This window comes from Bubalus bubalis, chromosome 6, assembly GCF_019923935.1.
Source record: "Bubalus bubalis isolate 160015118507 breed Murrah chromosome 6, NDDB_SH_1, whole genome shotgun sequence".
Classification (NCBI taxonomy): domain Eukaryota; kingdom Metazoa; phylum Chordata; class Mammalia; order Artiodactyla; family Bovidae; genus Bubalus; species Bubalus bubalis.
In genome coordinates, this window is record NC_059162.1 from 20461764 (window position 1) to 20489613 (window position 27850).

The window sequence follows — 27850 nt, forward strand, 5'->3', positions numbered from 1 at the left end:
CCCGAGTGGCAGAACCTGCTAGTCTGGACCAGCTGGAAGGTTACAAGCATAAGAGACACAAAGGGAAAGGTACTAGTCTCTGAGCCTGAATGAAAAAACAGACCCAGCTTTGAACCCCTAACTGTCCCAAAGGTGTTTCCTAGGAATTTAGCAGCAGAGAGTCCCTTTTCCTCTTCCGCAGGACGTAATATTGTCCCATCCAGACCTCTAATTTGATGGAGCTTGGGTTCACAAACATTTCCCTCCCCTTTCTTTTCTGCAGGTCAGAGGAAAAAAGGCTGAGGCAAAAGGTTTCAATTTCCCCCAGTGAGTAAACTCTTTAGCTATAAAATGTATTTAATCATAAAGGATTTCTCTTTCTTCAACACAAATGCACACATTAAAAGTAAAAAAAAAATAGAGACATATATTGACACAAATTAGAAACTACAGTCTCAGGTCCTGGATTAGGGGTCGAGAGGATGGACAGCAGGAGCAACTGGAGGATGGCCTCTCATCTGTTCCAGGTGTCCTGTGGTCACCTCTCTGGTCGAGGCGGGCAGACCAGGAGGGGAAAGGGCACAGCTACAGTTTGATGGCAGAGTTACTGGCAAATTGTGATAATAAGACCCCTCTGCAGATAGTTTCTGATGATTACCAGGGATGACAGGAGATGCTGTCGTAGATGGAACTGGAGTGATTGGGGCTGAGTGAGTCAAGGGCTGTACTCCATGCTGGAGGAAAAGGATGACACCAATGCTGGTTCCAGTGCCTAAAGGACCATGGCTAAAGGAGATGGTACCTGGGGAACTGAGAGGGGGATTGCAAATTGGAGTAGTGTGGATCCAAGTGAGGTTCATAGCTGGCCATTCGGTGAGGTGCCAAGGCTGCTTTGGTTTTAATACTAGCTGTCCTAGCTGTGTCTGGTCCATCTTTTCCATGGAAGGTGCAGGAGAGGAAGCAGCTGGGTAACTGTGGTGGCTGGGAAAATACTAGGGAGGGGGAAGAAAAGAGAAAAAATTATGTGAGAAAGCTTTCAGATTACTTCCACCTGGCTGCTTAAATCTTGGTTTTCCTTGGGAACTCTGTAATGCTAACATACCTTGCTTTATGCAATAGATAATTTCCTGCCAGGCCAAGATTAAGTACAAGTTTTAGTAACCAAATTTTGGAAGCCCTACTATATAAACCACACACTATATAGCACTGGCTATTCAGACATATAAGGGCTTCCCTGGTGGCTCAGTGGTAGAGAATCCGCCTGCCAATGCAGGAGATGCAGGTTTGATCCCTGGGTTGGGAAGATGCCCCGGAGAAGGAAATGGCAACCGACTCTAGTATTCTTGGCTGGGAAACCCATGGACAGAGGAGCTTGGCTGGCTACAGTCCGGACATGACTTAGCAACTAAACAACAATTCAGACATATACAAAATAAAACTAACAGTCTCACAAATTTTCACTCTTTGTAAACAAATTCATTTTAGAACGTCTTTCTAAAGTTTTTAATTGGAATCATCATTTTACAATTTTTGTATTTTAAGTTCTAATTTTCTGTGTTGAGTTCCTTAAGATCTGCGGCCATTCCTCAATACCCATGATTCCAGAGGGATACAAGGATCCTTGGGTAGGAGTAAAAGGAGAGGAAAAGCAGCTTAGAAGCAGCAGAGGAGAAAATATTTTCATAGACAAGCTGTGGAATCTTCCTGCATGATTCATTTGGCCAGGTAAAAAGTCTTCTGTATCTATACAGAAAGCAGATAAGCCATAAGATGTGGTATGGGGTTAAACTCCATAGAGTTCTTAGAAATGACCCAAACAAAATGGAACCAAAAAACATCTAGAAATCAGACTATGAAGGAATCTAGGCATTCTCTTCCTTGAAAAGAAACTTATTGAAAAGATGAAAAGACCCGGAAGAAAATGGGAGCGGGAGCCCCTTTCTGTATGTACACATCATTTCTTTGGTTATTTCCCCAACTTTTCCTTAGATAATAAGTTCTCACCTTGGTCAGCTGGTGCCTGCTACTACCCAATGATGACTTCTGGGCAGCTATATGAGGAAACCAGGTCTTTAACATTCCTTCCACCTGTAACAGAGTTCCTAGATAACGCTCTCTGTGAGGGAAAGTTAAAAAAAAGAGGCCATTAGGTGTGAAAAAAGCCACAGAACAGGATTGGAAATAGTACTTTACGAAGAAGAGAAAAGAAGCAAGGGGACTTACCCCATCTGTGGCTTCTTCAAAACTCCTAAGATACGCTGGATCCTGTCCATTGCCACACTCTGCTGGAAAGTGCTCAGTCCTGGGGTTAGGAGAGAGAAGATGAGATCAAGGATTGAGATTCAAGAATTTAGTGAGCGAAAGGAAAGACAGAAGGGAGTTAAAATCGATTCACCTAAGGAAATTGTCACAGGAGCAAACGGGAATCATCTAGGCCCCAAAGATTTAAGAGAAATACACATTTAAAACACATGTGGAGACAGAGACAGATATGAGCCTAGCTCAAATGAATGCAACTAATCAGATAATTACCTCTCTCAAATCGACCCATCTTCAGCCCCTTCAGTAGGTCTGTGAGAGGGGGTATGAATCCTTGGAGCTCTTTACACTGTAGGAAAACAGGACAAATGGTATGAGAAGACCAAGAATTGCCCACACCAGTACTTATTTTTCCATCCCTGGGAGCCAATACTCTCCTTGTGGGGTCCTTATCAACCAAATGAATACTAAGCCACTCTGGTCCCATCTCCTTTTCCCAGATTTCTCTTACCTTCTGAGCAAAGAGCAGGTCTCCTTCTGTGGTACAACCCTGGATGTTTATACAGGTCTCCAGTTCACCATCTCTTGATCTTTTGATCCCAGATCCTGACATAGAAGAAGCCAAGCCCCGCTGTTCCGAGTGAGATGCTACATGTTGGTTACTGGAAACCTTGGGTCGTTGCCTGCAGCGGATAGGACCAGGGCTGGGCCGAGAACCTTCCTTCTGCCCAACAGTGTCTGGCTTGGGGCCAGGAGCCCACTTGTCCTCCCCCTCACTATCAGAGGGGGAGCCAAAGTCACTGTTCACTGGGGAGGTGGAAAAAGAGGACGAAAGAGAGTAGGAAGAATAGGAAGAAACGCTAGATGGAGAATCCATAGGTTCAGAAGCAGGGTCTGGAGAGCAGCTCCCGGAGTACCCAAAGATCGGGACCTGCAACTGAAGAGCAAAGCGAGGGAGTCTGAAACCAGAATCTGAGGACTGGGAAATGGACTGAGAGAGTAGGGTGTACTGTATACGATAATAACATCTCTTCTCTCCCTTCCCAATATTAATCCTGTCTCGCGCACAATAGAAAAAGTCATCTTCCCCACCTCCCCCCCTCCACTAAGAACCTGGATTGCCTTTGTGCCCTCTGCGGAGCAGCTCTTAGCCTGACACAGACTGTTCTTTCTTCCCTCAGTTCAGAGTAAATGACATGATATGACCCCTTTCTCCGGTTCGTTTTTCTGGTCTCATCCTGACCCCGTAGCGAGCCTCTCTACCTGAGCTCACACCACCGGCAAGCCGGAAATCTGCTGCACTTGAACCCATCTAGGGACCCTGTAGGAAACTCCCGCCTCTTCCCAACCTTTCTGATCGCCATCCCTGCGCCGGACCACTTCCAGTCGCACCTGCCACGTGATGCGAATCCTTGCAATACCAATATCTGCAACGACTCCCTAAGCCCACTCCCACCGGGTCTGATCCTCCCGCGTGGATCGCTCCCTGGCGTCAGTCTCCTCACCTGTGTCAGTCGGTTCAGTTCAGGCTGTCTGCAGCTCCTACTCAGACTCTCGGGTCTCTGCTACCCACCTCCGGCTCCCTCCCACTGGGTCCCGCCCCTTCCCCCTCCAGGACACGTGCAGCTCCGCACGTGCCTTCCCCCTGCTTACACAGACCTCGCGCCCTCATTGGTTGTGTAGCCGGTGACACGTGACTCTCGTTATTGACGTTCACATCCCATTTGCTACAGCATACAGGGGTTCGGCCAATAAAGCGGCTCTCAGGGGACGATTGGTTGGATGGTAAGTATTCTGTGCTCCGCCCCTACATGCGGCTAGCAAGGAGGACCCGGTGATGAGAAAAGGAGGAGGATGGAAAAAGAGTGGAAAAGAAGGGAGGGGAGAAAAAGGGCGGAGCCCGTGGCCTTAAATAGGATGGTGGTGTGCTGAAGCCGCGCGGCTGGAGTGTGCAGACTAGTAGTGTGATCTGAGGTGTGAGCCTTGCCGTGTGGGACTCTTGGTTCTTCCTTGGTAACCGACCCCTGTCCCCCCTCTTTCAGCGCCTCCGCTCACAAGTGCAGCACGTGGAACCCGTCAGCGACTTGCGTCTGCAACGTGTGTGAGAACATGGACGTGTGCCACTGTGTATCCTCCTCCTCCCCCCCTCTGCTCTCCGTGGCCCAGCCCTCGTGACTCCCCGGTCTCTGTTTCACTCTCCCCTCCTCCTCCTTATCCTACAAGTTGGGTGCCTCCTGCCCTGTTGGGTGAGGAGGGTGGGGACTTCTGCCGAGAACACCGCGTCCTCTCCCCGGCTCCCACTGGGGCGGCTCCTCCAGCCCTTTCCTTACATAACCCGCGACGCACGTTACCAGCTCAGATGCCAGCCCGCCATCAATCTAGAGGTCAAAGCCCAGCCGGGTTGTTCCTGACTTCTACCCGGGTTCCTCAGGCTCTGTGCCCTTAATTCTATTTTACTTAGCACAAGGAATGGGGAGGCGGGTAGGTCTCTGATTTCCTAGATTATGCCTTTGTTCAGCTTTAGTTTCTTCATTGGTCCGCTGGAGAAGATTTGAAGAAGGGAGGGTGGCAAAGTCTGGAGTTTACTATTCACTGCCGCTTGCAGTTTTTTTTTTTTTTTTCTTTGCTGCACCACCGGGAGGCTTGCAGGATCTCAGTTCCCCAACCAGGGCTGAACCCGGGCAACAGCAGTGAAAGCTCGCGAGTTCTAACCACTAAGCAACCAGGGAACGCCCCTTGCAGTATTGAGAGCACTGTGGAGAGAAGGGGACGGGACTCAGGGACTGTGGGCTGATTAAAGCTATAACATTGAAGAGACCACAAGAGGGCAGCCTAGTTCTGATTAGGGTCGCAAGGATAAAGGGGGGAAAAATTTAAAGTTTGTCCTTGCATGCCCTAATTACTAACTGAAAAAGGTACATATTTAGAGGCGGAGGGCGGGGGGTAGGGGTGGGGAAAGTAAGTAGAAGAGGGTGTGAATTTTTAAAATCTATTCTAAGTAGCTTTTGATGGTTTATGTTTGTTTAACAACGTGCTTATTTTATAAAAAGGATAAAAAGGTTCTACTTCAACTTTCTCCAAGCATGTTGTTTCAATACTGTATATGATAAGGTAAAACAGTAGAATTAGAGGGAATTATAGGCTGTGAATAAACCTGTTTGTGGGTGCTTTCCTCTGTTCTTCCCAAAATTTAAGTTCCACCCCCCTCCCCAAGGTCCTAATAATTCCCTCTAAGTCTACTGTCACCTAACTCCGCAGATGGTGACTGCAGCCATGAAATTAAAAGATGCTTACTCCTTGGAAGGAAAGTTATGACCAACCTAGACAGCATATTGAAAAGCAGAGACATTACTTTGCCAACAAAGGTCCATCTAGTCAAGGCTATGGTTTTTCCAGTGGTCATGTATGGATGTGAGAGTTGGACTGTAAAGAAAGCTGAGCACCGAAGAATTGATGCTTTTGAACTGTGGTGTTGGAGAAGACTCTTGAGAGTCCCTTGGACTGCAAGGAGATCCAACCAGTCCATCCTAAAGGAGACCAGTCCTGGGTGTTCACTGGAAGGAATGATGCTAAAGCTGAAATTCCAGTACTTTAGCCACCTCATGTGAAGAGTTGACTCATTGGAAAAGACCCTGATGCTGGGAGGGATTGGGGGCAGGAGGAGAAGGGGACGACAGAGGATGAGGTGGCTGGATGGCATCACTGACTGGATGCACATGAGTTTGGGTGAACTCCAGGAGTTGGTGATGGACAGGGAGGCCTGGAGTGCTGTGATTCATGGGGTCGCAAAGAGTCGGACACGACTGAGCGGCTGAACTGAACTGAACTCCGTCTCTAATCCATCCTTCCCACAAATCCTGGTGCTCTCTTCAGTGTTGTGGCTTTAGAACTGGCCCTCATAAAGGAGTAGAGAGTAACCAGATTACTTCATTTATTTATTTAATCTTCCACTCTCCTCTTCCCAAATCCCCATCAACGAGTCTTCCTTCTCCTAAAAAAAGAAAAAAAAAAAAAAAACGGGAGAGGAGGCGGTTTTTGGATAATCGGGGTCAGGGGACTCAGGAAACCTTCCAGGTTCTCCCACCTCTATGGAAACTGCTCGGATTTTATATTTTGAGCTAGATTTCCTCATGACATCTATTAGATGTGTTCCCCTCCTTCATTCCTTCCTTCTGCTAAACTTCTTCATGCCTCTTATTGTGGTTACCAACTTAAATTCCTTCCTTTCCTCCACTGTCTCTCCTCTACATTAGGGAACCATTCCTGCCCCTGCTTCTGAACTTCAGCCTCTCAACTCTGTCAGGTTGCAGGGCCCCTCTCATTTTGCCCTCTGGCACCTGCAGAACCTTAAACCAGTCCAGGCTGAAACCAGCTCTGATTCCTCAAGACAGACTGGAAACCTGGAGAAGTTTCTTGTCCCTTCCACCTGCTTCTGCTGTAGGAGGTCCTGAAATCATCCCAGTTGAGAAAAAGTAATGACTCTTATTACAAAGGCCTTTGCCTTAACATCTCCTAAACCTCCTTAAAGTTAGATAAGCTTTTTCTAAATGTGATCCCTCTTCCTTTAAGCAGCCGAGAATTGACCAGGCTGGGAACACTAGCTGGAGATACTGGTAAAACTTCAAAACTCCCCCAAGGCCAGCGGCTGCACTCTTACCTTTTACAGGAAATACATCACCCCCTGAATGAGGGCCCAGGACAGAAGGAGTGGACCAGGACTCTGCAGACCGGATACAGCGTCATTCAAATCTGGACTCTGCTAAAATACAGACATCCCCTCATAGTAGGCTAGTATCATCCTTCCCACCACCCAGTTCCCACTCTGGAAAGGTAACCATCTCTTGATGCCAACCTCTGTCTTCTTTCCTCTGAGCTTAGAGAAAGATCCAGCCGTCCTCCCCATCACTATAAGAAGTCCTTTCCCCTGTGCCTTTCAGCCATTTCTGACCATACTAGGGAGGCCTGACTCAATTCAGTGACATGTTTTTTGTTTCTTAACCTATGTACATGACCGTGCTAGTCACCATGCTAGGTGCCATACTAGTCCCTCAGTAGTGTCCAACTATGCAACCCCATCGACTACAGCCCGCCAAGCGCCTCTGTTCATGGAATTTTCAAGAATACTGGAGTGGATAATCATTCCCTTCTCCATGGGATCTTCCTGACCCAGGGATTGAACCTGGGTCTCCTGCATTGCAGGCAGATTCTTTACTGTCTGAGGCACCAGGTTCAGGCACAGGTGCCATGTGTGCTAAGTCACTTCAGTTGGGTCTCTAAGACCATATGAACTGTAGCCCACCAGGCTCTTCTGTCCATGGGGTTTTCCAGGCAAGAATATTGGAATGGGTTGCTGTGCCCTTCTGCAGGGGATCTTCCTGTCCCAGGGATCGAGCCCGGGTCTCCTGTGGCTCTTGCTTTGCAGGCAGATTCTTTACTGCTGAGCCACTGGGGAAGCCCGCTTGGGGGATAATATGATTAAGACATTGGTCCTACCCTCACAGAGTTTACAATCTAAAGGGAGCCTGCTGCTGCCAAGTCGCTTCAATTGTGTCCGACTCTGTGCAACCCCATAGACAGCAGCCCACCAGGCTCCTCCGTCCCTGGGATTCTCCCCGCAAGAATACTGGAGTGGGTTGCCATTTCCTTCTCCAATGCATGCGTGCATGCATGAGTTGCTTCAGTCGTGTCCGACTCAGTGCAACCCCATAGATGGCAGCCCACCAGGTTCCTCTGTCCACAGGATTCTTCAGGCAAGAATACTGGAGTGGGTTGCCGTTTCCTTCTCCAAAAGGGAGCCTACTATATACTTTAAAATATTTATCTGTCCTTGTCAGTCATCAGCTTTCCATTCCTACCGATTCCTCCCATCTATGTACAACTATATTCAGACTGCATTGGTTCTGTGGCCCTTTCTAGTTGTTGCTCCTCTCTTTCTCTCTTTGGCCACACCTCGTGGCATGGGGGATCTTAGTTCCCCAGCCATGGATTGAACCCATACCCCTGCATTGGAAGCATAGAGTCTTAACTGTTGGACTTTCAAGGAAGTCATCTGTTTCTTTTTTCATTACCAGATTTCTTAGCTAGCTGGTCTATCCTCTCCCTCCACTTCCTCACAATATATTTCCTCTCTAATGCCACAGAAAGTAGCTTTTGGTACAACCACTCAATTAAAACTGCTTTCTCTGTGGTTATCAATGACCTCCTTCTTGGCTTATTGGTAGCTTTTGACTCATTATATTAAACTTTCTCTTCTAGACTCGATAATACAAATTTGGCTATCTACCTACCTCTCCAATCAATTTGTTTCTTTTTCCTTGGTTGATTCCTCTCCTACTAACTAAAGGCACAGTCATTGGCCTTTCAGTATTCTGTAAATACTGGATCTACTGAGTTTGTCTGCATTTATAACTTTGCACTTAGAGCTGGAGCATGGACTTAATTCAGCTACCTTTAGAACACCCTCACAGGCTGTGCAGAGAAGGCGATGGCACCCACTCCAGTACTCTTGCCTGGAGAATCCCGTGGACAGAGGAGCCTGGTGGGCTGCAGTCCATGGAGCAGCTAAGAGTCAGACACAACTGAGCGACTTCACTTTGACTTTTCACTTTCATGCATTGGAGAAGGAAATGGCAACCCACTCCAGTGTTCTTGCCTGGAGAATCCCAGGGACAGGGGAGCCTGATGGGCTGCCATCTATGGGGTCGCACAGAGTTGGCCATGACTGAAGTGACATAGCAGCAGCAGCATAGGCTGTGACCATAAATTCAACTTGGCCAATACCAAATTTATAACTTCCCCCCTAAATCACTCTGATCACTGTGATCTCTGATCACAGTTCCCATTTCAGTCAACCATTTTCCCAGATGCCCATATTTAAAACTTAAAGTTATTTTTAAAACTCAAGTTATTTTGCTGCTGCTGCTGCTAAGTCGCTTCAGTCGTGTCTGACTCTGTGCGACCCCATAGACAGCAGCCCACCGGGCTCCCCCATCCCTGGGATTCTCCAGGCAAGAATACTGGAGTGGGTTGCCATTTCCTTCTCCCTTATTTATTGCCCATATGAAATTATCACTGAAGCAAGGCATTTTCTTCAAAGTGTTTATTTTTCTCTGCTCCATTAAAAATGCCACTTCTGAGGCTTTCCTGATGGCTCAGTTGCAAAGAATCCACCTGTCAATGCAGGAGACATGGGTTCGATACCTGATCCGGGAAGATCCCACATGCCTCGGAGCAACTAAGCCTGTGGGCCACAACAATTGAGCCTGTGCTCAGGATCCCAGGAGCTGCAACTACTGAAGCCTGCTTGCCCTAGAGCCTGTGCTCCGCAACAAGGGAAGCCACTGCAAGGAGAAGCCCTGAAGACTCAGCACAGCCAAGAATAAACAAACAAACAAACAAAATGCCACTTCCCTCATCCAGACCTTTAATGGATGCAAATCTCATTAATTTCTCTCCAGTCCATTGCATCCTTCATACGACCAGATAAATCATTTTTCAAAAATACCACTTTCATGGTGCATTTAGCACTTGGGAGAACATACTAGGCCCCCTATTGTTTATAAGTCTGAAATTTACCTTGACACTTCTGACTATGTAATTTGGCCCTGTGTTATCCCATATGTGAAATTACCAAGCAAATACATGTAGCCTTGAACATTTTATTTGTTAATTTCCTATTGTTCCTTTTCATATACCATCTCCTTCAATCGTACCTCAACCACTAAATATACCCTTCTTGTTCCACCCTCCTTGTCTGTGCAGCTCTTTCACTCTTGGAAGAACTAATCTTCTTCCAAATTGCTTTCAACCTTTTATAACTTACTGCCAATCAAAAGCTCACCTATTCTTCAAAGAAGTATCTCAAGCACAGTCATCTTCTGAGAGTCTTCCAGACAACTTCAACCTGTACTAATCTCTCTCCTTCCACCGCCTAAAGCACTTGTTTGTTGTATGCTGTCAAATTTGTATGCAATTTAACACTGTTAAAAACCTTTTCATTTTGTTCCAAATGTTTCATAAAGTTTTATGAATACTTTGAGGACAATAACATCATAGATTTATTTTTCATTAGCAGCAACATCCTTAGCAGCTTTACACATAGGTTATAAAAACATGGTGGCCAAGTGGTAAAGAATCTGCCTGCCAATGCAGGAGACACAAGAGACAGGGGTTCAATCCCTGGGTCGGGAAGATCCCTGGAGAAGGAGATGGCAACCCACTCCAGTATTTCTTGCCTGGAAAATTCCATGGACAGAGGAGCCTGGTGGGCTACAGTCCACAAAATCTCAAAGAGTTGGACATGACAGAGCACTAGACTCTGTATTTGTATATAAACACATTAAACACTATTCAACTGAAATTTAAGTGCACCAACTCTTCCCTGTGTTCTGTATACAAGGTTAGAATTAAATCTCCGTGAAAGAAATGATGGCCAATCTGAGATGAACACGTGCATTGTAGTACTAGTTATTTGGTTCCCCCATCCACCGAAGCTTCCCTCTGCTCCACGTCACCAGGCTGGGGATCCATCCAGGGTAAGGGATGTCTGTCTCCCTCCCCCCCTTATCCCCAATCCACTCACTGGTTCCATTGTCACTGGTTTCTCTATTACAGGCTTCTGATGGTCAGCGCGGTCTGTTTCATAACTAATGGTAGTCTCTGATGCTTCCACCTTCTCATCCAACCTGTTCTGCCCTCCGTAGGATTAGGAAACAGAGTTATCATTGCCTCCGTTCAACATCCTCATAGATTCTCTATTTAGATTTCTTTTTTACTTCACCACCTCTTCCTCCCTCCAACGCCTCATCCAAGACTTACACTCAGGGATTTTTCCTACTTCATGTTTGCATGGATTATGTACTCACCCCATTCACCAACTCCCTTGACTTGAGGACTGTTCCTCCCTTTCAGTGTCTTAGCAAACCTACTGCATTCTGGCTTCATTCCCAGCTGTGGTTAACAAATTTGTTTCAGATTCACTACCTAGTTTTGCTTCACCTAACTAGTTTTTATTCCTGTTCATTATTCACATTTCAACAATGTCTAGTTTCTTTTTAACTGCTACCTATCCTGATCCTCCTAGAGGATCATGTAGATGTCACTCACCACTGTGTTCTCTGACTCAAACATAGAGTAATCAACAGTGAAGTTCACACCAAACTCATCTGGGAAGGAGAAAAAAAATAAGTAGTTACAAATCAGAAAGGTAGCACTAGATCCAGAAAAGAGAAGAGGAAGAAACTGTTCAGAATACTTCAGTTTGCTCAAGTTATAAAACTAACCGGTATAATATAATTCCACAAACTTTAAGGGCTTCCCAGATGGCAGAGTGGTAAAGAATCCGCCTGCCAATGCAGGGGGTGCAGAGACTTGGGTTGATCCCTGGGACAGGAGGATACCCTGGAGTAGGATATGACAACCAGGTCTAGTATTCTTGCCTGGAAAATTCCATGGACAGAGGAGCCTGATGGGCTAAAGTCCATGGGGTCGCAAAGAGTCGGACAGGACTGAGCGACTAAGCAGACGCACACAACAAACTCTAATGTTAAAAATGTTTGTGAATGTGTATGCGTTTATATTTTCAACCTGATATCTAAAGTCATGCACAGATTTGAAAATTTTCAAATTATTTCAACCAGTTTCTAAAGGATCACTAGTCTGAGGAATAACATCATGAGTTTGATGGCTTTTGCTCAGAGCCAAATTTCTCTCTGATCTAGTTATGCCATTGCAAAAGGAAAAGTCAGAGTCTCTGAACTGAGTAGCTCCCAAACCTCTCTCCAGCCTGTGAAGGATCAGAACCTTATATGTACTCACCATAGCTGGGGGTGATTGTGTAATAATAGATCACCTGATAATATTCATCCTCTTCCAGTTCTTCTCCATCCTCATATTCTTGTCCTAGGACAAGGACTAGAGGTCAAGGGGCATCTGGAAAGCCTTAGCAACACAGACACCAGACGCTGACCTCAGCTCTATCAGTATTCTTTGTCTCTGCCTCCCCTCTCTTATCTCCCTGCCTCTGTACCTCTAAACCCTTCTCAGTCTTCCGGGCTCCTTAATGCTGACAAGGCCCGTTACTCTGTGCCCTTTCAACCCGGGAATCCCCAGAACTGAAAATGGGTCCCTTCACATACTGGAACCCAAACGAAGCCTTAAAAACATAGGAAGCAGGGAGACACCAGAAATTAAGACCTCCAAATCTACTTCTCAGTATTATGCTCCAGACCTACTGTATTTGTGAGAGATCTCCTCTTACCAGTGTCCCTCACAATTAACTAATACACATGGCCTTAGGCTTTTGGACTTGGGCGTTGGTTCTCCTTTCAATGCTAACTACCAGGATATCTCTGAACAACACAGTTAACACCCGCTTTCTTCGGTTGAGTCAGACGGACTAAATGATCCATCTGCGTTAGTTTTTCTTCCTTCCCAGGATTAAAAATATGTGGCTTTGACAGGATTGGCTCAGGAATTCTAGGCCTCCTGCTAATCTTTTCTAAACTCCTTGAATTCGCTCTCTTAACCCCAAGCAGTGACACAACAGTCTGGAGGAAAAGGAAACAATGAGAGCACCTGGAAGACTGGGAACAAAGCAGGGAAGAAGCCAAGCTACTTCTGGGGCCCTGTCACTGAAGGCAGCCCATACTCAGTATTCTAAAGGTCACCCCTCCTAGGTCTTTACTAATACAAGGCTTTTTCTCCAGCTCTCTGGGAAGGAAGATACCCTGGCTTCCCTCGATAGTTTCAGACTGCTCTACCTTCAAGGAGTCCGCCTCAGTCCACTCTCACTTTAGTCCTTCTCATCTCACTCAAGTCTGTGATGATGGCGAGCTGAGTTCACTCTTGTTAGAACCTCCCCATATCTGGGGCTCCATCCGCACCAGCTGCCTCTTCTTTGACAGGACTCTGCTCTCCTCCCCGTTTCCTGTCTCTAATTTCCAGGTCCTCCCTCTGCCCCTGACATCTAACACCGATGGGAGAGCGTTGTCCCTCCTTACTGAACTGCACCTCCTGCCCTCGCATTTGCTTTTCTCCCACCATTTATGGTTTCTCCCCATTTATGGTTAGAAGACCTGGCTCAAAAGCCCAGGGAGAGATGTGAACTTACCCAGGATGAGTGGCACAGCAAGAATGGCTACAAAGAGGACATCCATTCTGGATTCTGCTCTAGCGCCTTGTAAAAAGGAAATTGCAGCGTTTCCCACCAAACTTACCCCGCCTTCTGCCCTCCCCCAAAGCAGCGAAGGAGCTGCAGCAACTCTTCTCCCACGGGGGGAATTCCCGCCCACTTGCTGCCTGGTTAGGCCATCAGCTACTACCGGTGCAGTCCTCAGTCACAGAGGCCCAGATTAGAGAGACAGAGTGAATTTTGATGGGAACATGTTCACTGAGACTCCCAGGCCCTAGACCAGATCCAATCAGGCCACCTGCTGCCACTTTCTGAAAAACAAAACACACAAACCAACCAACAACAAAAAACCCAGCTTACCTTGAAGTTTCCCCTCTCCCCTACTTTCCTTCCTTATTCCCAGTCCTCACAAAAAGCTCACTCTCCCTCTCACTGTCCCTAACTGACTATCCTTTCCAGACCTGCCCTTCTTCCTGAGACTTCATCCCAGTCTCTTTCTTCACAGTCAAAATATTCTGTGGAAGGGATAAGCATTTTTTCTAGAGTGAGAACAATTCCCTACCCCTGCTTATCTCAGACTTCGAAGTATGGGAGCAGTGTCAACATCACCATCCGACTCTACAAGCACCTGCTGCATCGATTCTGATTAAAAAAAAACAACAACTTTCAGTCAAGACTAGTTCCTTCCTCTCTGCTAAGTACTGACCTCAACTCACCCCTTTCTCAAGTTTCTGCACACAGGATGGGAGAAGGGAGGAAGCAGGTACTCTTTCCCTGAGGTATATGCCACACCTCTTCTCCTCTTTCAGTTATTTGGTGTGTTCCCTTCCTCCTAGCCTACAGGGGTGGAGTTCATCTTATCCTTCTCTCTGCTTTTATAGTTCCCATTTTCATTCCATTCAGTGTTGAAACATTTAGTGACAAATTGCTGGGCACAGTGTGCTAGGCCTAGTCTGACAGGCAATTCAGGGTTCAGAGGCAAGGAAATAAAGAATTTTTTTTTAAGGGAGTTAATAAACATCTATTCAACATCTACTATGAGCTAGGCACTATGCAAGTCTCCGTGGAAACACTAATGAACAAGACAGGTTTGGCGCCTGTTGCTAAGTCAGAAGATGCTGTGATAACAGCTCAGAGGAGAAATGATGTCTTATCCACATCGCTTCTGGATTGCTATGCTCAGAAGCAAGACAATATAGAGTCTAGAGTACCAACCAGGATGCTCCCACCCTCTCAACCTTATTGGGGGCAGATTTGCATGGTTTGTTCTCATATAATTCTATATAATCTACTCCTTCGGCTCCTTTCCAGAATTTTCTAGAAAAAATGTAAAACTCTTATGTGGATATACATCTATGCATTGCCATAAATCATTTCCAGAAAGAAAGGAAGGCTGGCTCTCTTTGAACAATTTTTATAGTATTTTGGGGGTACTTTGATAACTTTCTCAAAAGCAATGTTCCGGTTTCCCTCACCTTCTCATCCTGGCACTCTTTTGCCAAAACATCCTCCCCAAGGACTAACCCTGCTATGAAGTTACAGTACCCTCTTACATTTTAACTTTCTTTCTCTCTAAAAGGCATCCCTTGTGCCTTCCCTTCCCCCAGTCTGAGGAAAAGACACCACTGATGTTCATTTTCAGAAAATAAATAGAGGAAGTATGACATAAAAGGAACTGAGTAACTTTGGTGGTGTGGGGGGGAGGGGGATAGTTTTCCTTCAACTCCACAGCTATAATTGCTTTTTACAAACAGCTTTAACTCCCAATTCTAACTCAAAATCCCCTCTAACCTACCTAACATTGCTATCCAGGCTTCTTTTAAACTTCTTTCTTATTCGCTTGTCATTACAGATGAAAGCTTCATTAGCGACACTGTATTGTATGTTTCCTACACTAGCCTGTTCAAAGCGCACCTACTTTTAAGAGTAACCTTCATTTCTTGGGCAGTATCTCCAGCTCATTTCCTCTCATTCAAGTAAGAACAATACCCGTCCCTATCTCCCGGCACCCTCTATCCTGTGATTTCTTTGTATTTGTTCTTTAGTTTCTAACAGGATCTTCCCCCTCTGCAGGTCTTCAAGAAATGGTGGGATTGCTACCACTCTGCCCCATAAAATAACGAAAGGAAACAGCGACCAAGGCCGAACCGAACCGAACCAAGGAACCTGGGCCGGGCCCAGCCCATTGCTTTAACCGGCAGGAGCCACTCCCAGGTCCGAGGTCCAGGGCAAGGAAACCTGGACTACAACTCCCAGCAGGTCGTGAAGCCACGCCCCACCTCCGCAGCTCCGCCCCTACGGATTCTCCCTCCATTGGCCTCCAGGGGGTGGGGATTAGATGGGAGGTGGCCATGAGGCTGCAAAGGGGTTTGTGCCCTCCTCGGCTTCCGTAGAGGAAGTCGCGCGGACTTGTGTCTGGGGTTTCGGTATCCCCGCCTTCCTGGGGGGTCCGGGGGTGACATTGCACCGCGCCCCTCACGGGGTCGCGTCGCCACCCCACCCGGACACCCTAGCTGGCGTGCTCCTCCCCTTCCCCTCTCTTGGCCGGGTCTCCACCCCGCCCCCAGCTGCCCAGCCATGGGGGCCGCAGTGTTTTTTGGATGCACTTTCGTCGCTTTCGGCCCGGCCTTTGCGCTTTTCTTGATCACTGTGGCTGGAGACCCGCTTCGCGTCATCATCTTGGTCGCCGGGTGAGTTAGGGGGTTGGGGAGACGCGGAAGGACGCCGAAGAGTGAGATCCGAAAGGAGCTTGAAGACCTGGGGCGAGCCCGGGAACCTGAGTCTTGCTCCTGCTCAGTGGTGTCCGATTCTTTTGCGACCTTATGGACTGTAGCCCGCCAGGCTCTTCTGTTCATGAGATTTTCCAGGCGAGAATACTGGAGTGGGTTGCCGTACTGAAGATACTACTTCAGGGAATCTTCCCTACGCAGGGATGGAAACCGCGTCTCCTGAGTCTGCTGCATTAGCAGGCGGATTCTTTACCACTGAGCCACCTGGGACGCTCCAAGGGAAGCCTTAGTAGGGGGAGACAAGTTGGAGGTGAAGATTGGGAAGGGATCTGATTGATTTGCCCTTTCCCGCAGTTGGTTTCCGCCTTGCAGGGATCGCACAGATTCCTCCTATACTCCTCCTGGCGACGTCAGAGGAGGCCCAGGGCCAAGACTAGTGAAGGGGCTGTGCTGACCTCACCCGTCCCTACGGGAGTATCCAGGAATGGATACCTCGCCCTCTTGTGCTCCTACACTCTGGCTTTCATAGCTCTGCAGACCCTTTAATCAGATTTCTAAGCCTTCCCCTGCATTCAGATCCCTACAAACTCCCTTGGTGGAGACACCTATCCTATCTCCTCCCTGTCTCCCTGGCCATCCGGAAGTCTAAGTTCCACTTTTTATGCTGCAGCCTTGATTGTTTTCCCTCTTTGATTTCTCAGGATGCCCTCTACCCTTGCTTGTCTGATTGCCCTTGTCTTTCCTTAGGGCATTTTTCTGGCTGGTCTCCCTGCTCCTGGCCTCTGTGGTCTGGTTCATCTTGGTCCATGTGACCGACCGGTCAGATGCCCGGCTCCAGTATGGCCTTCTGATATTTGGTGCTGCAGTCTCCGTCCTTCTACAGGAGGTGTTCCGCTTTGCCTACTACAAGCTGCTTAAGTAAGAAGATGGGATGGTCTGGAGGGGAGAAGGGCAGAGGACTGAACTATAAATGGGGCAGCCCTGGGTGGTGGTTTGGACGAGGAAGCACTAAGGGAAGACATTAGAGGGAAAGGAGATTCCTGCCCTCCCTCATGTTTCCCCTGTCCCACCCACCCCACCACACCCCAGGAAGGCAGATGAAGGGTTAGCATCGCTGAGTGAGGACGGAAGATCACCCATCTCCATCCGCCAGATGGCCTATGGTGAGCCAAGGGAGAAGGACTGGAGGAGGGAGTTGGACACTCGTCTCTCCCAAGGAAGCCTCTAAACATCCACATGTCCTAAGTGGCTTCTTGTTTTTCTTCACACCTGACTTCCAAGGATAGGTTGCCTGGAGGGAGAGAAGGTGGGGGGGAAATTGTGCCTGGGAATGGGGAGGGATCACTGGCAGTCAGGCTATAGTGATCTCTGGCATTGATGAGACCCTCCCTCCCCCCAGTTTCTGGTCTTTCCTTCGGTATCATCAGTGGTGTCTTCTCTGTTATCAATATTTTGGCTGATGCACTTGGGCCAGGTGTGGTTGGGATCCACGGAGACTCACCCTATTACTTCTTGACTTCAGGTAAGGTCCACTTTCTTTTCTTGCCGTCCTGCCCCATCCATCCCTTAGCCCTGACCTGATTTACTGGCCCTCCCTGGGAGACTTCTTTGGCTCAGCATCTCAGGAGGCTGGGAGAAGACGAGGGATGTATCTCATCCCCATCTCCCCCCTGCAGCCTTTCTGACAGCAGCCATTATCCTGCTCCATACCTTTTGGGGAGTTGTGTTCTTTGATGCCTGTGAGAGGAGACGGTACTGGGCTTTGGGCCTGGTGGTTGGGAGTCACCTACTGACATCAGGACTGGTGAGTTGGGGACAGGGGCCTGAGTTAGAGAGAAAAGAACTTAATGGTGAGTGGGATGGAGGGGAAATACATCCTCACTTCTTAACATTTAAAAATCTGTTTTGAGAGGAGGCAGAAAGGTGAATCTTGAGACATCTCTCAACTCAGCATCAATTGTATATCCTGCTCTGGGGATTCTCTGGGGAGGACTTTGAATGAATTAATCAAAGCATAATGCAGATGGCCTGAGGTGAGCAGGAATAGCAGAAATCTTTGGGGGAGCTGAAAATCACAAGATACTTACTGGTGCTCTGAAGGACTGGGGGATTTGAGGGAGATCTCTGGGGAGGTTTGGGTCAAAGGCACAATGGGAATATAGGGATTAGAGGGAGAATCTAACTTCTTTTCTATTCTTCCCCCATCACCAGACATTCCTGAACCCCTGGTATGAGGCCAGCCTGCTGCCCATCTATGCAGTCACTATTTCCATGGGGCTCTGGGCCTTCATCACAGCTGGAGGGTCCTTCCGAAGTATCCAGCGCAGTCTCTCGTGTAAGGACTGACTACCTGGACTGATCGCCTGACAGATCCCACCTGCCTGCCCACTGCCCATGACTGAGCCCAGCCCCAGCCCGGTCCATTGCCCAACATTCTCTGTCTCCTCGTCGGTCTGTTCCACCACCTTCAGGGTCTTGCTTTGTCCACTCGTGTGTGACCTTTAGTCTCTAGGCTTTACCAGGAGCAGTCTGGGTTCAGCCAGTCAGTGACTGGCGGGTTTGAATCTGCACTTGTCCCCACCATCTGGGGACTCCCCCTTCCCTGTGTTGTCCAGGACTCCCCATGTGTCAGTGCTCTGCCCTCACCCTGCCCAAGACTCACCCCCCTTCCCCTCTGCAGGCCGACGGCAGGAGGACAGTCGGGTGATGGTGTATTCTGCCCTGCGCATCCCACCCGAGGACTGAGGGAACCTTGGGGGGGACCCCTGGGCCTGGGGTGCCCTCCTGATCTCCTCGCCCTGTATTTCTCCATCTCCAGTTCTGGACAGTGCAGGTGGCCAAGAAAAGGGACCTAGTTTAGCCATTGCCGTGGAGATGAAGTCAATGGAGGTTCAAGGGTAGACGAGCTCTGAGTTTCCCAGTACCCCCTCCCCAGACTGGACATCTTGGTCTTTTTCTCAGGTCTGAGGGGAACTATTTTTGGTGTGATAAAGACCCCAAATTGCCTTTTTTTTTTTTGAGTGGGGGGAGGGAGGAGGTATGTTGGAATTCTTCTCCTAACCTCCTAGGACTGTATTTTCCCTCCTCAACTTGCTCCTTATGACTGGGCTTATACCTGTCCAGCTTTCCCCTTGGTCCCAGACTTTGGGGGAAAGGAAGGAAGTGCATGTTTGGGAACTGGTATTACTGGAACTAATGTTTTAACCTCCTTGACCACCAGCATCCCTCCTCTCCCCAAGGTGAAGTGGAGGGTGCTGCGGGGAGCTGGCCCACTCCAGAGTTGCAGTGCTCCTGGAGGAGTCAGCCTACCATGACATCACAGGGAAGGAGGGCAGATTTTTTTCTAGTTTTTAATTGGGGTGTGTGGGGGGCGGGGAGGTTTTCTATAAACTGTATCATTTTCTGCTGAGGGTGGTGTATCCCATCCTTTTAATCGAGGTGTTTGTGATTTTGACTAATAAAAAGGACTTTATAATTGTGGGGGAACTTGGCTTTAAAAGGAGGGGATAACGTGTTAATGAGGTTTCTGCCCTCTCATGGCTCTTTTCCAACCTCCTTTCTAACCTGGCAATTTCTGGTTCCCTCCAAGGATAGCTTCGATGCGAGGGCAGGGAATCTGAACTCATGTCAGAAACTCTGGGTTAAGCATCTTCCAGAAGTGGATCTCCCTTCCTCCAGGATTGGAGTAAAAGGAGTTACTCACCCATGCTTCCGTTTGCCCACCTCTGCCATCTGAGGCATTAAGGAACACTCCCATTCTCAAGAGCTCCAGGAGTAAAACCAGACGTGGGGTCAGCAGGTTTAATTTCCAAATATATTGAGAAAAAAAAAAAAAAAAAACAAACCACCAAAATAAACAGCAGCAACCCTTTTTCCTAAGGGGAGATCTTACAGCTATATCTAGGGACAGGGTTATAAAGATGAGGGGACGGGGGACTGTGGGCCACATCCTCCTACAGCTACACACAGCTGAGCCTCTGCATTGTCACCGTAGGACTGTCCTGATCTCCATGTTCTGAGAGGCTGAAGGTTCTGTTTTTCTTCCTTGAATGAAAGCCTGTCCCTACCTCTGTGTAGGGACTGTCTGGAGGAAAGAGGGGTGTTGGCCTACTCCTACAGTATTTCCTGGCCAGTCCCGGCGCCTCACTTGACAAGCATCCTGACAGCCAAGCAAGTAGAAGGCCTCTAAAGTGTCCAGGAAGGAGTCTATGCCTCGGTGGCTCGTGCTGAGGTGAAGACCACACTTTTCCGGTTTCTTAGTCTCTTCCTCCTGGAAGGGAGAATGGTTCGTGGAAATGCCTAGTGTCCGATGTGAAACAGATTAGAGGTGGACTAGGAGCATGCTTTTTGGGACAAAAGGACTGGAAGATTGGAGAGTAGGACCTCACCGGATCTTTCTAGCGATGAAATAAACAGCCAGCAGAAGGCAGAGACAGCCAACCAGGATTCCTACTCCCAAACTCAGCATTTCACCTGGGAGAGAGATGGAGGGTGTCTGCCTAGGACTGACATAGTGAGCCTTTCCCTAACTTGCTGAGGAGCACCATACCCTGTACCCCACACCTTGATACCTGGGAAAGACTGTCTTACCTGTGGTATACGAGGGTCCCACTGCAAGGGAAGAAAACCTGGGTCAGCGAGACCAGATCCCCACCCAGCTAGAAGCTGCCCTGTGCCAGCCCTGAGGGCTAGGCACCTTGGGGCATGGTGGGTCCCAGTCCAAGCAAGGCCTGGGAATCCCTTCCCCCTGTAGCCTTCTTTTCCTTCTTAGGGGCATCCTAGTTCCTGCCATTGAATCCCCCAGTTTCCTGTCCCTTTTTCCAAGCCCTGTACAGTCACCTTGGATGAAAGAAGCAAAGACCATCCGCTGATTGAGAGGCTGGGGGGCTCGGTAGTTCTGTACCAGTGGCTCAGAGGGCTCCTCCTCCGTGGAGAACAGTGTTTCCCGAAGGTTTTCCAGCTGAGGAGCAGAAGCGTGGGACTCAGGGACGAGTGGCCCTTGCTTTGGGGAGTGGGGAAGGGTTTGAGGTTACAACTCCTCTGCCTCACCTCTCCACTGCTCACCTGTTCCATAGAAATCTGGGCCCTTCGATGGAAGACAGTCCAGAGCACACTCTGGTAGCAGGGCGGAGTGGTGAGCGAGCCATTGTAACGGAAGTACTGTGCCAGCAGCGGCGGGAGCAGCCCTCTCACGTTGAAGGGAGGCACGGAGGTCTTCTGATCTGGTCAAGGACAGATTCAGGCTCATCTCCCTCACTGCACCCTCGCTTACCTAGACGGGGCTCCTAGAAGCAACACCTTGGTCCCTAACTCACTGCCTCATCCCAGGCCTCTCAGGCCTTGAGAAATTTCCCTGAAGTCTAACGTGACTTTGTCTTCAGATAGATTTTTAGGGCTCACCTTTATGCTTGATTTCATGCAAATGACTCAGAATGTGTTCATAAGCTGGATTCTTAGTCTCACCCACCTGGATTGGGAAGAAATGGGGGAGAGTGTTCAGGATGAGTCCATGTTAGAAGTCAGACATTTGTGTGTAGGATACATGGTCTAAATGGGTTGCTGACTTGTCTTGGGAGGATGACCAGCAACAGACATGGACAGAATAGGACTGAGGGATGCAGAGGGAGTGGAGGGGGGCCTCAGAGGGTTCGGGGGCCACTGACCTCAATGAGGATGCCCAAGACAGCCAGGCCCTGAGGCCTCTGAGCAGCCTCACTCAGGCTTTCGTAGGACTCAGAATCATAATGTACAATGTGGAGCTAAGGGAGAGGACAGGGAATTGAATCATTTGCTGTTTCTCCACTACCCAGTCCCAAAGGCTTTGATCCTAGCCGCTGCCACCACCACCACCACCACCTCTTGCATGCAGTAAATCTGCCCCACAAAGCTTGCCCTTTCACCCCAAGCATGTTCTCAGTTTCCAGATCCCTGGGACCGACAGTGCCTATCACTACATCCTAGTCCAGGCCTTGCTCCTGGTACCTCTGCAGCTGTGGCTTTGCCGTTGATCAGGTGCTCTGATCCCCAGGGGGTTCCTTTCTGACCCCAGTGCAGGTGGAGCTGGGCAGCTACATATTTTCGGGGAAGTCCTTCCAGATATAGGGTAGAGGGCAGAGAGAGTTGTACTATGAGGGAAAGAGAGCAAGTAGTTAGGGTTGGAGTAATCTGGATGCATTCCTACCCTTCCCCGCAGTTGCCACCACTTCTTGGGAAACTTGGCCAGCCTTTTCTGTTTCTCTGCACAGCACCCAGTTTTTCCCACGTTGTTCGGTGGCTAACTCCTGTCCAGCTCTTTGAGACCCCATGGACTGCAGCACTCCAGGCTTCCCTGTCCTTCACTATCTCCTGCTCAAATGCATGTCCATTTAGTCAGTGATGCCATTCAACCATATCATCCTCTGTTCTTCCCATAGGACACTGCTTTTCTGTTTTTTGGTGGCACCCTGGGGCATTGGCATGCAGGATCTTAGTCCCCCAATTAGGAATTGAACCCGTGCCCCCTGCAGTGGGAGCATGGAGTCTTAACCACTGGACCACTGGCTGAAAGTCCCAGCCACTGCTTCTCTAGTGAAGATCAAGGCAGTACTATGATGCTCACCCACCCAAGGCAGTACTATGATGCTCACCCACCCAAGGCAGTACTATGATGCTCACCCACCCCTCAACCACCTTTGGCTACAGGAGCCTCATCCCCATTCTCTTGTCTCCAAATTTATAGACAAAACCTTCTGAGAATTTAGAAGTTAGGAGAATGCTTCTTCACCTCTGACTCCTAAGATTGGAACTGAAGCTTAATCTCCTTGGAGGCCAGGTCTTTTTACCTGTGTGGCCATTATTGTGCAGGTTCAAAGGCTCAGTGCCAGGCTGTTCATATCCATGGGGCTGCAGAGGTAGCAAGTCAGGGTCAAAAGTCACACTGTCTGTCTGGATATTGATGGGGGACTGGGCATTGCTTCCACATTCAGGGTAAGAGGCGGGCCAGTGGTCTTGACCATGTGGACCTGGTGGGGTTATCACAGACATTTGTCTTGCCCTCTAGCCCCAACCACCCTTCAGCAACCCTCCACCAAGCTATTTACCTACATGGAGGTGGACATGCACTTCCCTCTACCCCATATGAAGCCCTTAGTTATGCGGGGCTGGGTGAGGGGGGAGTCCCTGCTGGACTCGCTGAGGCAGTTCCTTCTCATCCTTCCCATCGCCTATCCAGGGGCAGTGATGATTCCCCTGCTCTCCTGATGAATGGGGAGCAGTTGCCTTTACTTACTGGTTCCCTTGTTGGAGGATACAAGAGCTAATGAGAGGAAAAGGAGATGGGTAGAAAGTCCGCAGAGCCAGAGAGGTGGATTTGAGTAGGAGCAGGAAAGCTGGGAAAATTATTCTAGAGAGGTAGGGTCTCTGGGGAACCCCTATCAAGAGGCCTTAAGATTCAGACCTGCTGACTTCCCATCATTGACTCCTTGCTCTCACACTGGACCTTGCCTTGACTCAGGGACTTCGTTAAGTTGAAAGGAATCTGGTTGCACCTCTGCCAGGGTCACACACTGTCCTGCTGGCCTCTCCCTCACCCCTGACCTCAGGTTCTGTCCCGGTTCCAGATTCAGGTTGGGGTAGGATTGATCAGGATAGAATGAGCAAGGAGGAGAAGGGGCAGCTAAGCTCATGGCACCTTCCCCCACCCACTTCCCCTCTCCACTCCGGCTCCCTCACTCCCACAGAGATTGATTGAGGACATAACTGGCTTTTCTGCTGAATCAGGGGGTTTGGGATTTGATGGTTAGAACAGGGTCTAAGAATCAATCTGAGCGAAAGCTGGGGCACAGGGAGTTGGGGAAGGGAGGAGCTAGGATGAAAAGCTAACGGAAACCTCCCCACCCACGTGGCATAAGTCTTCCCGCCAGGTGAAGAGGTCCCAGTGAGGAAAGGGCGTTGGTAGGCCTGGGTTCTGCTCTCACCCTCGTACGTCCAGTGTTGACCTGCAAGGCAGAGGAACTTTGAGTTACAGCCAGCACAGCCCCAGGCAGGGAGCTCCTCCACTCCCCCCCTCCCGTTCTCCTCCTTCCTTCCAGCACTTCCCAAAGGAAGCCCTGAAATTGGACACCGCAGTGGAAAGGTCGGGGGTCTATTTAAAATCAGCCAGGCTGTGCTTGTGCTCCCTGAGTAAAGGGGGAGGAGAATTGAAAAGAGATAAAGCCAGGAGACTAAAATTAACCTGGATCCAAATGTGCAAAATGCCCAACCCTCACTTTTCTCTAGCCTGTGCCAAGCCAGTCTAACACTTGGGCTGAGGTGAGGGTGTAGGCAGAGGGTTTGGAGGAAGGGGACTGGCACAAGGGGAGGGGCAAGAAGTTCAGAGTCGGGGGCCATCTTGCTGAGAGGAGAGGGCGAATATTCCTTTGCTTTGAAGCTTTGTATGAACCCAGGCACTGAGCTGTAAATGAACATTTACGTTTCTCCTTCTTGTCCCAGTAACTCTAAAGGAAGTTTTCCCCATCACCAGGAACCTCTGCTCCCGAGGTTCCCAGATGACTAGGAGAGGTGGGAGTCAGGCAGGGTCTACTCTACGTGGAGGGTGGTGGGTGGGCACAGGCAGCCAGGCTGGCAGGGACAGGATGAAAGTAAAGCATTGTGTGTGGAAATGAGAGCTGCCAGCTGGGTCACATGCCAGGCTTTCATGCAGTCCTGTCTTCTGGATGGAAGGTCTGGGGTCTGCTGGTCCAGCCCTCACCCAGGGCCAAACTGCTTCAAGAGGAAAAGGAGGCCTTCCTGCAGGTTGTCTCTGTATTTTTCAAATTGCTAGAAACTTTGGAGTAAAATTCTAAATCTCCACCCCCTGACCCCTGCCTCCAGCAACCTCTGCTCTCTTATTCACTTAAATAAATCCCTTAGACTGTTAAGATATCCTTGATCTCATCACTGGGCTCTTGGACTGGCTCATCCCTCAGTTCACACAATTCTGAAAAGCAACCCAGAGGAAGGCTGGAGGCAGCCCTGCACTCACCAGCTCAGTGGGACACCTCAACAACTCAAATCCCCTGGTTCTGGGCAGGCTAACAGCCTTGCCCTTTCCCTCCCATCAAATTCTCAACACACGGGTCTCACATCTCTTCCTACTCTTTCCTGATTTTTTTCCTTTCTCCTCGGGTGGAATTTGCAGGTCTCCTTGGCAGTCCCTCTGCCCAGTCATCTTCTTTGCATTTTCTACCTGCCCTCTAGACACCTCCCAACCCCGTTCTTCCAACACATCTTAATTCCTCGTCTGCTCTGTGCTGGATACTGAGCTAGACACAGGGGTCACAGAAATGAGTGGCAGGGGTCCTGGGGACATTCCCGGAACACCTCAGCCATTCCCCTGAGAGTCCCTCTTCCTCTCCTGGGAGCTCCTGAAAGTCCTTTGTAAATCGTAAAGGGACTAACAATATGGACTATTGCTACTGCTTTCAGGAAAAACCAGGAAATTGGTCGCCCCATGGAACGGAGACCACTCTAGTACTCTTGCCTGGAGAATTCCATGGACAGAGGAGCCTGGTGGGCTACAGTCCATAGGGTCGCAAAGAGTCAGACACGAGTGAAGTAACTTAGTACACATGCACCTAGAAAGGAGAGGGGACTTTGGCCACGAGGTTCATAGTCAGGGATCGGGGTCTGAGCTTGGCAGGAGGTATAGGAATATTCCCCTGACCACCTCCTCCATGAGTCCTCTATCCTTTCACTCCAGGCCTCTTTGGCTCCCTAATTGGATGAGTTTGTAAATAAAGAAGGCCAGGAGGGTAGCCAGGGACTAGGGCAGTGGGGAAAGAGCTCTGAAGAGACTTTGTAGTCTGCAAATCGATTCTGCGGGAGGCATGTGTACATATTCTGCCCCAGGTCAGTTTGCCCCATCCCCACCCACAACAAAGCTGGAAAATCAAAGGGCAGAGAAGGACAGTGGTCTCCTCCCGAGTCCTCTCTCTTTCCCTCCATCCCTGAGCCTGAGCCTATTATTCTAGCCCCCAGGCTTCCTTTTACACTCCTCCTCTATTAAACATGCAAGGCAACATGTGTACATCAGCACAGACAGACACACAGACACCAGATGTACCTACCCCCGTTGGCAGTCAGGATCCAAATCACCTCTAGCAGGAGGGTGAAGAACAACATGGTGTGCCCGGAAGGAGTGCAAGGTACTGGGGGTCTGGGGACTAGAGGACTAGGGCAGGGAGAGAGCGGGGAGGGAGAGAGAGAGGGTTGGGGCGGGGGACAGGAGTTTCCTGGAGTGGAGTGTATTTGTCTTTCTCTCTTGCTGTCTTTGTGTCTCTGCGGGCTTCCAGGGGATTTGGTTTTCAGTGGGGGTACCGTGAGTTTCTGGTCCCAGGATAAATCTCTCGCTGCTTCTCTTTCTGCCCTCTCTCTTTTTACCTCTCTTTGCAGTCTTCCCTTGCTGGCCAGCTACTTCCAATTGCCTCCTGCTTTTAAGGTGGCTCTGGACGGGTGTACGTGTGGAGGGGGGGGCTGCCCGGGTTGCTGGCGAACAGCTCCTTAAATAGCCGATTAAGCATGCAGGATGGCCCTGCTCAGAGTAGAGCACGGCTGTGAAAACGGGAGTCCTGGCCCCGGCTCAGGAACCCAGCTGGGGTGAGCTCTTCCTTCCTCTGCTATCCACACAGACACTGTGGAGAAAGGTGTCCCTGGGAACGGGCAGGAGCAGGAACGGAGGTTTTGGGTGTCCTATCCTTTGAGGTCCCATCCAGTCCCCCTCCGAGGGACTTTGGCTTCTCCTCTGAGGGGCCACTCCCTGGGTGTGGGACAGATAGTGGGAGGACCCGTGCCCAAATCCCTGCAGAATGTGAGGTGCCCTGGAATAGGAAGAGTGTGGAGTTAAAGGGAGTTGGGGGACTCAGGGTGCAGCTGGAGGGTAGGAAGTCAAGGACTACAATCTTGGTTGTGGAAAGTGAGGAAGAGAAGTGAGGCGGGCGAGGAGAGCTCGTTTGGAGCGCTCTTTCTCCTGCGCCTGTCACCACCCGCTTCCCACGGTGAGGCTGGGTCCACGTGCCTTTGTGGCCTGGGTGGGGGGTGGTTTTGTTTGCTGGATAAAGCCCATTTGTGTGCCCAGCGGGGGGAGGGGCTGCAGCAGCACCATGAAGAGACAGCGGCTGCAACTGCCAGACCCAGCCACCTCCCTCCCCTGGGAGCCCAGATCTAGGGCGGCTTTTGTCACTGAAGAGGACACAGACCCTGGGCACGGTGGCCAGGGCAGGAGGAAAGGCGGGAAGACCTTAGAAACAATCACTACCACCATCAAAAAAAAAAAAAAAAAGAAGGTGGACTCCAGGCTAAGAGAGGGGAGGGAGCAGAGAGAGACCATGTGATCACATTGGAGTGGGAGAGGGGCCCAGGGTCTTCCCACCCGCCCAATCAAAGGCTGGGGCAGGACTTTGGGGACTGAGTGAGACCTGCCACTGGAGAGCTGGGCAAGTGGAGCAGAGAGGCCGTTGAATCTCAGGAATGCAGGCTGGTGCTTGTTCCCCCATGGGACTGGAAATCCTGATTGGAATGTACATCCTAAATCCCTCATTATGAACTGTGAGACTCAAAGATAACCTCAGGCCAAACACTGGCCCCAGTTCTCCCTTCCCTCACCAGAGTCTCAGCCTGGAGGAGGCACCCATGTGAGGTCCTTCTGCCCTCCTTGTTCCTGCTCAGTAGCAATAAATAGTCAAAACAAAGGGAGCAGGCGCTAAATAAGGGGGAAGGATAAAAGCCAAGTGAACAG

At 49.4% G+C, this 27850-nt stretch overlaps 5 protein-coding genes and 1 long non-coding RNA gene across 17 annotated transcripts in view; 3 read left to right on the forward strand and 3 right to left on the reverse strand.

The window, feature by feature from the left end:
• Nucleotides 1-318: 318 nt before the first annotated feature.
• CIART (circadian associated repressor of transcription) lies at nt 319-4037 on the reverse strand. 3 transcript variants are annotated; one of them, XM_044944419.1, is made up of 6 exons: nt 3898-4037; nt 2750-3175; nt 2512-2587; nt 2203-2281; nt 1984-2095; nt 319-971 (listed from the first exon to the last, which is right to left on the reverse strand). In XM_044944419.1, the coding sequence occupies exons 2-6, from the start codon at nt 3113-3115 to the stop codon at nt 447-449; spliced, it is 1158 nt and encodes a 385-aa protein (XP_044800354.1). In that variant the 5' UTR covers nt 3116-3175; nt 3898-4037; the 3' UTR covers nt 319-446. The 3 variants fall into 3 exon arrangements, with proteins under 3 accessions (XP_044800354.1, XP_006049289.1, XP_044800353.1); XM_006049227.3 differs by lacking the exon at nt 3898-4037 and adding an exon at nt 3744-3889; XM_044944418.1 differs by lacking the exon at nt 3898-4037 and adding an exon at nt 3588-3610.
• On the forward strand, nt 3899-15481 carry LOC123333985. 4 transcript variants are annotated; one of them, XR_006551664.1, is made up of 6 exons: nt 3899-4023; nt 4281-4339; nt 6905-7068; nt 10637-10772; nt 15222-15345; nt 15443-15481. It is a non-coding gene; the product is annotated as an uncharacterized LOC123333985 (long non-coding RNA). The 4 variants fall into 4 exon arrangements; XR_006551663.1 differs by lacking the exon at nt 3899-4023 and having other exon boundaries at nt 4058-4339; XR_006551662.1 differs by lacking the exon at nt 3899-4023 and having other exon boundaries at nt 4058-4335.
• C6H1orf54 (chromosome 6 C1orf54 homolog) lies at nt 6161-15300 on the reverse strand. Of its 4 annotated transcripts, none has more exons than XM_044944423.2 (8): nt 15165-15300; nt 13560-13680; nt 13349-13414; nt 12055-12138; nt 11344-11402; nt 10820-10927; nt 6896-6997; nt 6161-6229 (listed from the first exon to the last, which is right to left on the reverse strand). In XM_044944423.2, the coding sequence occupies exons 3-7, from the start codon at nt 13392-13394 to the stop codon at nt 6899-6901; spliced, it is 396 nt and encodes a 131-aa protein (XP_044800358.1). In that variant the 5' UTR covers nt 13395-13414; nt 13560-13680; nt 15165-15300; the 3' UTR covers nt 6161-6229; nt 6896-6898. The 4 variants fall into 4 exon arrangements, with proteins under 4 accessions (XP_044800358.1, XP_044800360.1, XP_044800359.1 ...); XM_044944425.2 differs by lacking the exon at nt 15165-15300 and adding an exon at nt 13932-13947 and having other exon boundaries at nt 6896-6994; XM_044944424.2 differs by lacking the exons at nt 13560-13680; nt 15165-15300 and adding an exon at nt 13730-14539.
• A 281-nt stretch (nt 15482-15762) lies between the features above and the next one.
• APH1A (aph-1 homolog A, gamma-secretase subunit) lies at nt 15763-21704 on the forward strand. Of its 2 annotated transcripts, none has more exons than XM_044944422.2 (7): nt 15763-16059; nt 16846-17016; nt 17188-17261; nt 17498-17620; nt 17775-17902; nt 18310-18433; nt 19693-21704. In XM_044944422.2, the coding sequence occupies exons 1-7, from the start codon at nt 15947-15949 to the stop codon at nt 19716-19718; spliced, it is 759 nt and encodes a 252-aa protein (XP_044800357.1). In that variant the 5' UTR covers nt 15763-15946; the 3' UTR covers nt 19719-21704. The 2 variants fall into 2 exon arrangements, with proteins under 2 accessions (XP_044800357.1, XP_025143722.1); XM_025287937.3 differs by lacking the exon at nt 19693-21704 and adding an exon at nt 18779-19573 and having other exon boundaries at nt 15765-16059.
• CA14 (carbonic anhydrase 14) lies at nt 19886-27104 on the reverse strand. 3 transcript variants are annotated; one of them, XM_006049221.4, is made up of 11 exons: nt 26184-27103; nt 24054-24074; nt 22920-23099; nt 22081-22223; nt 21762-21857; nt 21499-21565; nt 21163-21320; nt 20938-21058; nt 20689-20709; nt 20487-20571; nt 19886-20368 (listed from the first exon to the last, which is right to left on the reverse strand). In XM_006049221.4, exons 1-11 carry the CDS (start codon nt 26236-26238, stop codon nt 20305-20307), a joined length of 1011 nt encoding a protein of 336 aa, XP_006049283.1. In that variant the 5' UTR covers nt 26239-27103; the 3' UTR covers nt 19886-20304. The 3 variants fall into 3 exon arrangements, with proteins under 3 accessions (XP_006049283.1, XP_044800355.1, XP_044800356.1); XM_044944420.2 differs by having other exon boundaries at nt 23978-24074; nt 26184-26200; XM_044944421.2 differs by lacking the exon at nt 21762-21857 and having other exon boundaries at nt 26184-27104.
• ANP32E (acidic nuclear phosphoprotein 32 family member E) overlaps nt 26240-27850 on the forward strand; it is a 44608-nt gene continuing 42997 nt past the window's right edge. The window contains exon 1 of the mRNA XM_025287936.3: nt 26240-26261. The gene's annotated coding sequence lies outside the window, so the exon portion shown is untranslated. The remainder of the gene's footprint in view (nt 26262-27850) is intronic.